This window comes from Mastomys coucha, unplaced genomic scaffold (genome assembly GCF_008632895.1).
Source record: "Mastomys coucha isolate ucsf_1 unplaced genomic scaffold, UCSF_Mcou_1 pScaffold15, whole genome shotgun sequence".
In the NCBI taxonomy this organism is placed as follows: Eukaryota; Metazoa; Chordata; class Mammalia; order Rodentia; family Muridae; genus Mastomys; species Mastomys coucha.
In genome coordinates, this window is record NW_022196897.1 from 25,145,363 (window position 1) to 25,157,656 (window position 12,294).

At 36.0% G+C, this 12,294-nt stretch overlaps 1 protein-coding gene and 1 non-coding gene across 3 annotated transcripts in view; both read right to left on the reverse strand.

Moving 5' to 3' along the window:
- The window catches only part of Rc3h2 (ring finger and CCCH-type domains 2), a 51,664-nt gene that overhangs the window by 31,933 nt on the left and 7,437 nt on the right, over positions 1 to 12,294 (reverse strand). For both annotated transcript variants that reach the window (XM_031370053.1, XM_031370052.1), the window contains exons 3-9: positions 10,988 to 11,284; positions 9,205 to 9,322; positions 6,402 to 6,635; positions 1,990 to 2,165; positions 1,034 to 1,234; positions 327 to 459; positions 86 to 204 (exon numbers count right to left, since the gene is read on the reverse strand). In XM_031370053.1, coding sequence (XP_031225913.1) covers positions 86 to 204; positions 327 to 459; positions 1,034 to 1,234; positions 1,990 to 2,165; positions 6,402 to 6,635; positions 9,205 to 9,322; positions 10,988 to 11,218 — 1,212 coding nt within the window. In that variant the 5' untranslated portion in view covers positions 11,219 to 11,284. The remainder of the gene's footprint in view (positions 1 to 85; positions 205 to 326; positions 460 to 1,033; positions 1,235 to 1,989; positions 2,166 to 6,401; positions 6,636 to 9,204; positions 9,323 to 10,987; positions 11,285 to 12,294) is intronic.
- On the reverse strand, positions 546 to 656 carry LOC116092801. The gene has a single exon (XR_004119498.1). It is a non-coding gene; the product is annotated as a small nucleolar RNA SNORD90 (small nucleolar RNA).

The following is a 12,294-nucleotide window of genomic DNA, read 5'->3' on the forward strand; positions in this document are numbered from 1 at the left end:
TCCATTTGCCAATAAAGTTGTTATTATGTCCAGGATAAAGCTGTATTGGACACAGCAGTAGTCAGAATGTAGTAAGTCAACTTACCTGAGGTGTCTCATGGCCTTTTCTACTATAATTTTGTATGAAGTCCACAAGACCATGAACAACTGTTTTAACAGCTACCATTGCATTTTCCAGTTGCTCCCAAGTTGGTGAAACAGCATCTAAATTAAGAGCCAAAGGGATGGGGTAGGGGTTGGAAGAGACAACATATCAACAGCCATTCCTTGTGCTATTTACCTCTAAGTTCCATAAAGTACAAGCACTGGCACTTTTTCCCACATACCTGGATTAGGGTCTATGTTTGCAAGAAGCTCTAAATGAGGTCTCAGTCTATTTAAATTAGCAGGGTCACCTGTTCGTTGCAAAACAATTGTCAATTCCTGGACACTCTTTGCAAATGACTCTGGAGACTGTAGCTAACAGAAAAAAAAAAAAAGAATGAATTCTATTTTGGATTTTTGAACAGACCTATATTCAAAGTGTTTCCCAATGAATCACTTTATAGTTTTCAAGCGTCTTCAGATTTCATAATTGGACAATCAATGATGAATTAAATTTTCACCTCAGAATCTGCCCTATGAAATTCATCACTAGACACTTAGAAAACATTATTTATCAGCTATACTAGCTCTCTGGGGTCAGAATGTAGATAAAAGTTTTCAACTTTACAATGCTACAAAAGCAAAATATATTCCGTAGAAAGTGTTCCACATTTTACATTTTACACTTAATTTCTTCCAGGGGAGTGATAGGAAGTACAGTAATCACATCATGAGACAATGGCACTGACTTACAGCTCTCAGTGAGCACATAAAAGCTAATACTCTACAAAGCCCAACATGTACAATGTTCTAAGTCACCACGTTCACTAGGTTAGATATGTGTATTTTCTACTCAGATAGATATATATTAGGTTATTAACAGAGAAGGAAGGACCTATGCTTCAGTATTTTCTAAGGCAGGAAGGGTACCAAACCTAACCTTACAAACCTTATCAATGATAGACTGCATGTGTGATTTATGAGCCAAGTCCCCATACAGCAGTGAAGACCACTGCTCAGGTGAAATACGGAGTCCTGCTTCCATGGCAATATGAACAATCTGGGCATCATGTTCCCGGCGTAGTGCCTCATAACTCCGAAATTCCTCCTTCAGCTGCATCAGGGAAGAGTCTTCATCCCTTTTAGTAACCTAAAAATGGAAAGAAAAAAAATCAAACTCATTAGAATTGTTCTGCCGTTTTCTCTTACCTAGTTCATTTACTCCGGCTCTCAGGAGGGATTGTCAGTGCTCTTAACTGCTGAGCCATTTCTCTAGCCCCTTTAAGGGTTATTATAATAATAAAAGTTGTGTGTCTTTTATCAAAGGTAGGGTAGAAGCCCCTGACAGAGATGAAATATTTTCCACAACTGATAACAGATAGGATTGGGATTCAGGTAGCTTTTCTCATCTATCAGTGACCTAAAAATTCCATTTTAAAATAGTTTTCACATCCCATTAAACAATATACCACACAGCATGGCAATCTTCTCAACTTTTGAATTTCTTGTGAACTAATTTTACACTGAAGACTTTAATCGGTACACAAAAGATAAAGAAAATAATGAATTACAAAGATTTCCTTCTCTAGCAAAGTCTACAATATGATTTGTTAATGCAATTGAAGTAATGAAGTGAGGTGTCTTGGTTCATTTTTACAAGTTCCCCTAAGAGTCTAAAGTTAAGATTTTACCTATGTTCAATTCAATATTTCTGAAATCAACTGGTAGTAACAAGTACCTGGTGTCAAAGACGAAATTAACGCAGAAGGAAAAGTGAAAAACCACTCCTCTTTACTTTGTAAGTGTTCTGCACTTCCAAGGGCCACTAGATAGGTAACATGGATTCTCAGAAGCCTCCATCTCAGGTATAAACCCGTGGTCTTCAGACAGTTGTACAGGGCTTACCTTAAAACAAGAAGCTCGGTACAATAGCTGCACAACATGACCAATACTTGTTTTTGATGCCTGAGGAAATCTTGGTTCTAGTCTTTGCACAACAAAAAGTACCAGAACTTTCCTAGAGAGAGCAGAACCATCTTCTAATGCCAGCAATACCAACTTCAAGGCTTCTTCTTGCATAGCTAGGAACAGTAAAGGAACAAAGACTATACTGATGATGTGTGTCAAAATTATATTTGGATATTAACTTATGGTTACATCTAATTAGAATGGGAAGAGGAAATTACAATATACAAAAACAATTCATTTTTAAATTAATCAAGTGCCAACAAAGCAGCTCATGAGGTAAAGATGTTTGTTGATCAAGGCCAGCAACTTGACTTTAATCCCAAATCCAGGTAAATGTGAAAGAAGAGACTCCACAAAATTGTCCTCTGATGTCCACTCATATCATGATGCAATTAAATAGATCCAATATACACACATACAATGTTAAATTTGTTTGTTTTGGTTTTTGAAGATAGGGTTTCTCTGTGTAGCCCTGGCTGTCCTGGAACTCACTCTGTAGACCAGGCTGTTCTCATACTCACAGAACTGCTTGCCTCTGCCTTCCAAGTGCTGGGATTAAAAATATACACCACCATGTTCAGCTCACAATATTAAATTTTTTAAAAAAAGTTTATTTTTATGTGAAGGAGAGTTTTTCCTACATGTGTGTGCATGTTTCATGTGTGTGCCTGGTGCCCATGGCAGTTAGAAAAGGATATAGGACTCCTAGAAGTGTAGTTTACAGATAGTAAGCCACTATGTGGGTACTGGGAATTCAACCTGAGGTCCTTGGCAAGAGCAGAGTGATCTTAACCACTGAGTCACCTTTACAGCACCAGGCACACACATAAATTTTAAATAATATTAGCCTTTGGATAGAGTACCTAAAGAAGACATTAATTTCACTTAGACTGCCTGCCTGCTTGTGTGCTCATGCTTGTTCGCTCTTGCTCTCTATCTCCCTCCCCACTCCCTTTCTCTCTCCCTTCTCTCGGGGCAGACCTCAGAGTTTGAGGCCTGCCTGATCTACAAATTGAGTTTCAGGACAGTCAACTCTAGAAACTCTGTCTAGAAAAAAACAAAACAAAATAAAACAAACAAACAAACAAAAAACAAAAAGGAAAAACAAACAGACACAAGTTAATATGACTATTAACTTAGCCACAGAGTTCTTTTTTGCCTAGTATAATGCAAGGCTCTTAATTACATCTCAGCAATGTAAAATAAAACAGTGTTTTGCAATATCCAAGTGGCATTTAGTACATTCACAATGCTGTACAACCATTAACTGTACCTAGTTCAAAGACATTTTTCACTGTTCCAAAGGAAACTCAGTCATCAAGAAGTCATTTCTTGGAATCTTTTCTCCTCGGCAATCACTCATTTCCTATCAGGTTTTCAAACATCATCTATAAGCAGCATGTATCACTCTACAGATATATCAAATTTTGGTTTACTTCATTTCATTAAATAGTTAAAGACAGTACTTTATGAACACATTATGTTTTGATTATGCCTTTATTAGTTGACTGACAAAAAGAATGCTTTTACCTTTTTTATACTATAAAATAAATGTCCTATTTTAAGACTATTCCTACCAAGAAATACAGGGAATGGTTCTATATAAAAGAACACTAAAGATCACTGGGGAGGGATTAAGGGGGGCAGCGATTGGGATATAAAATGAATAAATAAATGGGGGAAAAAAAGAACATTAAGACCAAACATGATGGCACATTAGTGAAATCAACAGTGAGGGCCCTTGAGACAGGGTCCTCAATGTTGGAGGCTGGCCTCCAACTCATCTTCCTACTAGATCCTGCAAAGTGCTAAGATTATATGTATGCATGATCATGACCAGCTTGTGCCACCTTTAAACTATTGTAAATATTATTGCGATAAACACTTATTTCCAAGTATCAGAAGGCCCAGTAAACTCCTCAGTCATGTTTAATTGTAGAAGGATTGCCAAAATCTTTTCTGTACAGGAAAATGACATTTTCTATGTCATATTTTCCACATCATTACTAACTTGTCAGGTGGATTTTTGGTTTTAATCATAACAAGTCTAACATGTACGAAGTAGTATCTCATTATCGTTTATTATTTTTGTGAGTCCGTGTGTGTGTGTGTGTGTGTGTGTGTGTGTGTGTGTGTGTGTATGTGTGTGTATAGGGGAGTAACCTCAGTCATGGCCTAGCAACATGCTAGGTAACAATTACCACAGAGCTGCCAAATGGTGGTGGTGCATGCCTTGAAGCCTAACACTTGGGAAGTAGAGGTATGCAGATCTGTAAAAGTTCTAGGGTGGCTTGGTTTATAGAGCGAGTTCCAGGACAGCCAAGGCTACAGAGAGAAACCTGTCTGAAAACATCTTTTAAAAAAGAGAGAGAGAGAGAGAGAGAGAGAGAGAGAGAGAGAGAGAGAAAGAATTACCATAGAGCTCCACCCTGCAGCCCTTTGCTGTTTTGATTTACATTTCTATACTAATTAACGTCTTTCAGTATCTTCTGTAACAGAAGTTCTCACCCTGTGTGGGTTATGACCCCTTTAGTATCGCTTCCCAGGTATCCTGAGTATCAGATATTTACATTATATTCCAAACAGGAGCAGAATTACAGTAATTTTATGAAATAATTTTATAAATTGAATAATACATGATGAACTGTATTAAAGGGCTGCAGCGTTAGGAAGATTGAGAACTACAACTAGGTAAGCTTGTTTTCCATCTGTCTCTTCTTTGATACACTTTTGAATCATGTTTTTGTCTCTTTGAAGTACAATAAGAAATATTGGTATCTAGTGCTTATACAGATAAAAAATAAACATAAACAAATATCCAAAAACAACATCCTCAAGTTAAAACCATAAAGAATAAATTGTTTTTTAGAAAATTAAATTTAACTTTTTACTGTGCAAAATTTAAAGCACATACAAAAACAGCTGCTTTCAGAAAGGTCTGTCCACTTTTTCACTTTTCTAGTTTATCTTACCTGGTGTGCTTTTATAGAAGTCCCAGACAACATATTGCTTTACTCTCTTAAATACTTCAGTACTTCTAATAGGTGATGCTTTTTAAATTTTCAACATAAAATCATTATTATATCTAACAAAAGTAACATATTTCCTTAATCTAATATCCAGTCCCAGTTTCTCAAAATACATTTGCTTATAGTTGATTTAAGTAAGATAATTAAAAAGGACCTAATTCTCTGACCACATTTCAGTCCAGTTGTCTCAATATTTCTCATTAAAAGCATTTCCTAATACCCTGTCTCAAATAAATAAATAAATAAATAAATAAATAAATAAATAAAAATGAAAATAAAAAAGTTTCCTAAGAGCTGAAGAGCTGGCTCAGTGGTTAAGAGCACTTGCCACCTTTCCAGAGGTTCTGAGTTTAGTTCTGAGCACCCCAGTCACCTCACAATTGTCCATAACTCCAATTCCAGGATATCTGATAGCTTCCTCTGGTCTCCTTGAGTACCATGTGACACACACTCACACAGACAAATAAATAAAAATAAATCTTTAAAGAAAAATGTTTCCTAGCTGGGTGTAATTCTAACTGTGGCAGAAGTACTACAAGGTTGGGAGACCAGCCTGAACTACTCATAAAGTACTCTAGGCCAGCCTTATCTACATATGAGATTATTAAAAGAGAAAAACAACAACCCAAAACCATTCAAACAAAATTTGTTTCTTATACAAATTCTACCCAAATTACAGTTCTAAATCAAGAGATAACAAATCTCCAAGAAACAAAGTACTTGATAACTTGGCACCCAGACTGTTTTAAACAGGACATACATAGCATTGACATAAGGGAATTTCTTGCTGGTTTAATATTTTTTATGTTTTCCAAATATTAACAATCAATCAAAAGTTTATTATTTCTCTCATGCACCCTCCCCTAATACTTTATGTTCCTTGACATACTACTTGTGCAGTTGCAGGCTCCTTCTTAGATCAGTTTAATAATTTGCAAATTGAAGATGAGCCCTTTATCTCACTGATGCCTGAGGATTAAATGAAAAATTTCTTCCAAAGCACTGGCTGTAAGAATAGACTGGTCCATGGCTAGTGAGATGGCTCAGTGGGGAAGAGCACCGACTGCTCTTCGGAAGGTCACGAGTTCAAGTCCCAGCAGCCACATGGTGGCTCACAACCACCCATGAGATCCTACGCCCTCTTCTGGTGCGTCTGAAGACAGCTACAATGTACTTACATATAATAAATAAATCTTTAAAAAAAAAAAAGAATAGACTGGTCCTATGTCAGGATACACAGCATTTTTACTTGGCCCTAAAACTTGGCATCCTCAAAGTCTGATAACCAATAAAAAACACTAAAATGGTGATCTATTTTACCTGGCCCTAGAAACTGGCATCCTCGAGCCCTGACAGCAGCCCACAGGTTGGCAGACAGCTGCTGAGGATTCTGGTGCTGCAGTATCAGTTCTGTCACAGTTCTTTCTCCTAGTGAACGGGCCGCTCGCATAGCTCTGACACGACCTTCTTCCTCCACCAGTTGACAGTTTACGAGTGTAACTAGTTTCCTTTGCATTGGACGGCTCAGGGCACTCTGGTTCAAACTAGCTACACCTTTAACAAATGGAGACACAAGAAACAACATTTTCAATTAAAATAAAGACAATTTTCATCACATGTATTTATTTATTAAATAAGTTCCTTATGAGTCCCTTGTCTGATAATTCTATTTACTTATATAATTTTTTTAAAAAAAGATGTATTTTTATTTATTTATTTGAGTATACTGTAGCTGTCTTCAGATACACCAGAATAGGGCATCAGATCCTGTTACAGATGGTTGTGAGCCACCATGTGGTTGCTGGGAATTGAACTCAGGACCTCTGGAAGAGCAGTCAGTGCTCTTAACCACTGAGCCACCTCTCCAGCCCAATAATTTTATTTTTTAAGTGAATTTTCTGTCCCTGTTTATTACCATTCTGTAGTAATAAAGAACCTAATTCTTAAATGCTTCAGATTTCATTTCAGTGCCATGTTCTAAAGGCAGGATCTGTCCAAATCTATGTTGGGATTTACTTTACTCTCAGTCTTTAATAAAGGAACTGGAGGTAAATTTGCCGACAAGTGAATACAAATTTTAACCTTAAAAAGTAACAATTATGTCCAGAAGAAATATTAACACTGTTTACATGTAGTTCCCTTCCTTTGAACCTGCTCAGGGCACTGCTCAGAAATCCCCCACTTTTCTATATTATACAGCCCCTCCCTACCTCACCTCTGCTTAATCATTTCTTCCAGCTAATTACATAAGAACAAGTATGCCACCATTTCACCTGTCTTAAAAATGGAAATATATTTTCTAAAGTATCCTTTTCCCTTTACTAATTGTCTTATTTCTTTATTCTTTACTTCCTTGAATACTAAATCTTCTATTATCTGCCTTTCTCACTGCTCTCTTTTTTGAAGACATACCCTAGACTGGTCTCAAATCATGCTATGTAACCCAGGCTGCTATCTTGTACATTTTCTTTATATACTATTTCCAATCTCTTGCTTTACAATCTGGAAAACCTATTCCAATTAAAGTTTTGCCACACTGCCTCTTACACCAAATTACTCAAGACAATTCCATGCACTTTGCTAAATCCAGTTAATCCTCAATCCTTACTTTGACTTTCCAGTAACTTTCAATATAATGAGTTTCTTAGTTTTCTTCTATCTAGCATCCTTTGACAGCAGTTTGTAACCCTTATACTGATCTACCTGCTTAAAGGGACTTCCTTATAAATGTATTATTTAGACGATCTCATTCAGTCTCATTGCTCTAAAAAAATTCACATCATAATAATCCCCAAAGTTACAGACCATGCACCTCATGCCTACTTCAAAACTCATACATCCAGTGGCTGGCTATTCAGTACCATCTAAGTCAGTGGTTCTGTGGGTGGCAATGCTTTTGGGGGTCCACAGGGGTCACATATTAGATGTTTACATTATGATTCATAACAGTAGCAAAATTACAGGTATGAAGTAGCAACAAAAAATAATTTTGTAGCTGGGGGTTACCACAACATAAGAAACTGTGTTAAAGGGTCACAGTGTTAGGAAGGTTGACTGTTCTAGGTGAATCTTAGACATCTCAAATTTACTATAACCAAAATTGACTTGAGCTCCTTACCCAAACCTGATCTACCCAAAAGCTAAGGCAAGCCTCTTTGCAGGTGCTCAAGCAAAAACTTCAGGAATTACACTTGCCCCTTGTACTATGCCCCTCAGACTCCAAATCTAGGAAATATTCTTGCCTTAACTTCAAAATGTATCCAAACTTGGTATCAAGTTCCACTTTTACTAAATTACCCTCAACTGCTTAACTTTTTGCTTTTACTTTTGTCCTTCTACACAGTCTCAAGAATGAAGTGATCAATTATGTCAAATTATGTCATCATTCTGTTCAAAACCACTTCCCAACTTTACTCAGAGCAAAAGCTCAAGTCTTTAAATGGTCTGAAAGTCAGTATATCATCTTGCCTCACTATATTTCACCTCAACTTTTCTTGTGACAATCTCCTCACTCATATTACTCCAAGCATGCTCTCCTCTTGCCATGTGGACAATACACTGGATGGCTATTCCTTCTGCCTAGAAAACACTTTTCTAGGAACTACATGGGTACCTATTTCACCTGAGTTCAATTTCAAAATCCACACTCTAAACAAGAACTTCCTTAGACCTTAAAATTTACAGATTTTTAAGAGTCATTATCCTTTCACTCTGATATTCTAGACCCTATGTATTTTCTTTTTATATCAACTATCATTTATATGATATAACCTAATTTATCATACTGTTTATTATAGTGTTTCCTTTTACTGAAATAATAAGTTTTATATGTAGGTCAAGGATGTATTTTCCTATAAAGTACTGAAAGCATCCCAAGCCCATGTTTTAGTAACAGACACAAAATAAGTATTTGACTCATTCAAAATCTATTACATTTATAAGGAATATCTAGCTAATGGGAAAAACAGTGATAAAGCAATAAAAATAATTTGTTATACTTGTATATTCATCCAATAGACTGTGGACTCAATGACAGGCAGTGACTCAAGCAACTGTTAAGAGCTCAACATTTAACACTTGATCAGGTCTTCCACAGCAATATAAATACTTCCTATGAACTTACCTTTACCTCCACTTAGTGGTTTTAAGTAGAGTGCCAAATCCTCTACGCATTTTTTTGCCACTTCATAGTGTTTATTCTCACCTAGATTACTTAACTTTATTGACTGATGATCTGGTACCTACAAAAAATAAAATGCAGAGATGCATTCATTCAGCTCATGCAACTTCTTTTTATAAATCTGCTAATAATCTTAATATAAAATTGTAATAAAGAGATACTATATCAAAGCCATAAGTCAACTTAAAACATAGCTGAAAAGTTAGCAGTGATTGATAAATGTTAATCTTTTAGAGTTTATAACTATGTCATAATTATGAGAGATGTTAATATGAAGTGGCTGCAGAAGATGGCTTAGAGGTTAAGAACATGCATTACTTTTCCAGAGGATGCAAGTTCAATTCCCAGCACCCACATTGGGCAGCTTACAGCCACCTGTAAATCCAGCTCCAAGGGATCCAAGATCTTTGGCATTTGCAGGTAGTATACTTAGATGTGCATACGCACACACAGAAACAACATAAAAAATTAAAAATTTTCAAAAGATGCTAATATAAGAGGAAGCTTATATTAGTGGAATGCTATACAAGTGTTCTTGGTACTACTTTATTTCAACTTCTTTGTAAATCTAAAAGTATTTCAAAACAAAATTAAGAAAGTGTTAGGGAGTCTGTCTATACCACATGCCACTTAGTACTGCTTCTACATGATTTACCTATTAAATTTTAATTTATGATCTATACTCCCTTGATAGAATATAAGTACCAGAGATGTACCTCAATGGTGAGAAGTGAGGCCCTCAGTTGAACCTCTACCACCACACAAGGAAGAAAATTAAGATAAAAATGTAGCTAAACTTGACCTTGAAAATTTTAATTGGTATCAAATTCCACATATGCAAAATAAAAATAACTCTACATGTTTTTAAAATGTTATTATGAAAGTTCAATTCAGTCCCACAAACACTGACATTTATAGAGCATTTCTCCTGTGTCTATACTATGGATCCATCAATAATACAAAGAGAAAATTATCTTGCTTCAAAGAGTTTAAATTCTATAGAGATAAAAGACAAGCCAATAAATAAACAAATAAACAAATACTATGTTAGAAGGCAATCAATGAAAGTACAATGCAACTGTAAATGAAATGAAAAATATGGAGAGGACTGGAGAGATGACTTGGTGGTTAAGAGCTCTGGCTGCTCTCCCAGGTGCTGCAGGTTCAGTTCCTAGCACTTATGTTGGGCAACTCTCAGTAACTCATCAAGTGTAAGTTGTTTATCAAATCTAGGTTCTTGCTATGATTCAATAAAATTATATGAAATGGAATAATCATTGTACAACATATAGGGGCATAAGATGTACAGAATTTGTTACCTGATGATAAGATCAACCAACTGAAGTTACAAATAAGACCAACAAAATCTCCATCTAAGGGCTTTAGTTAGTTTATTTTTCTATCTAAACCTCTGATTTTATTTCTTTTCATGACTTAGCAAATAAATACTTATATATTCACACAAACAGTTTGTCAACTACCAAAGTACTTATATACCTAAATTCTGGCTTTGGTATTGAAGCCAGAACCAAGAAATATATAACTATAATGGGATTCATTATTTTGCTTAAGAATTTATAGCCATAAGAAAAATTTTTGTAGGAACACATCACAAAAAGTAAATACACCTTTTAGGTTTCAACTACCATTCAACATACTCTGTACCAGCTAATGAACTAATTTTGACAACTGATATAATAAACCAATAAAAATACCGGATACTTACCTGGGCTCCAACTAACTGAAGAAGTGCAAAGTTGACAGGGAGCACATCGATGTCTGTGTTTATGGCAGTCTGGTCAAAAGGACACGCTTTTCGGTGAAGTTTATTCAAGCAGGTCTTGCAAACTGTATGTGAACAACCTAAACTGATGGGTTTGTGCACATTCTCATCAAATTCATTATAGCAGATTGGACAGGACAGAAACTCTGTCCATTGAGCTGCCTGCACAGGCATTGTGGAAGCTGATGCTCGGGTTAGCAGTCTAGCAGATCATTATTTTGCTGTGTAGTGTTTTTTAAGCTGCAAATGGACAAAAGTAAGAATTAACAATATATTTATTAGTCATTCACTTAACTGTTAAAATCAACTATCACCAGTCCAGAATCTAAAACATTTCTAAATATAGGATTTAGAGGTCTCTATAACAATAAACAACAAAATTATAAGTTGAATTACATTTTGCAAATTACTCAGAGGCAATTTATTAATACTATTCCTCTCAACTAAACTCTACTGGCTGTTCATACAATAGTAATGAAAACTTTTGTGTATTTTTCTTAATGACTAACACATTCTATTTTTTATGGTTTAATGTTTTTATCTTGTATGATGTGTGTTTATGTGTATATATGTGGGCCCATGTGTGCCATGTGTGCATGCTAGTCAGTTCTCTCCTTCCACCAAGTGGGACCTGAGGACATACAGATCACCTGGCTTGGCAGCGAGCATCTTTACTATCTCACACTCCCCACCTCCCATTCTCTACTCAAGAACACAAACTATGCCTGGCAGTGGTAGCCCACATGCCTTTAACCCTTGCAGTTAGGAGGCAGAGATAGGTGGATCTTTGTCAGGTCAAGGTCAGTATGTCTACAGAGTGAGTTTCAAGACAGCCAAAGCTACATAGTGAAACCCTGTCTTGAGAAACCTAAACAAGAACTGGAGAGACGGCTCAGTGGTTCAGAGCACCACTGACTGTTCTTCCAGAGGTTCTGAGTTCAATTCCCAGCAACCACATGGTAGCTCACAACCATCTGCAATGGGATCCAATGCACTCTTCTGGTGTGTCCGAAGACAGCTACAGGGTACTTACATATAATATATAAATAAATCTTTAAAAAAAGAAAAAAAAAAGAAAAAAAGAAAAACACAAGCAAGCAAGCAAGCAAGCAAACAAACAAACAAAAAAACCGGAAAAACCAAAGAATACAAATTACTGGACCGTTTAAAGTGTTTTCTTTGGATAATCATTACCTCAAAATATACTGATATGGCTTAACAGCTAATAAGCTTCAGAAACTATTGATCAA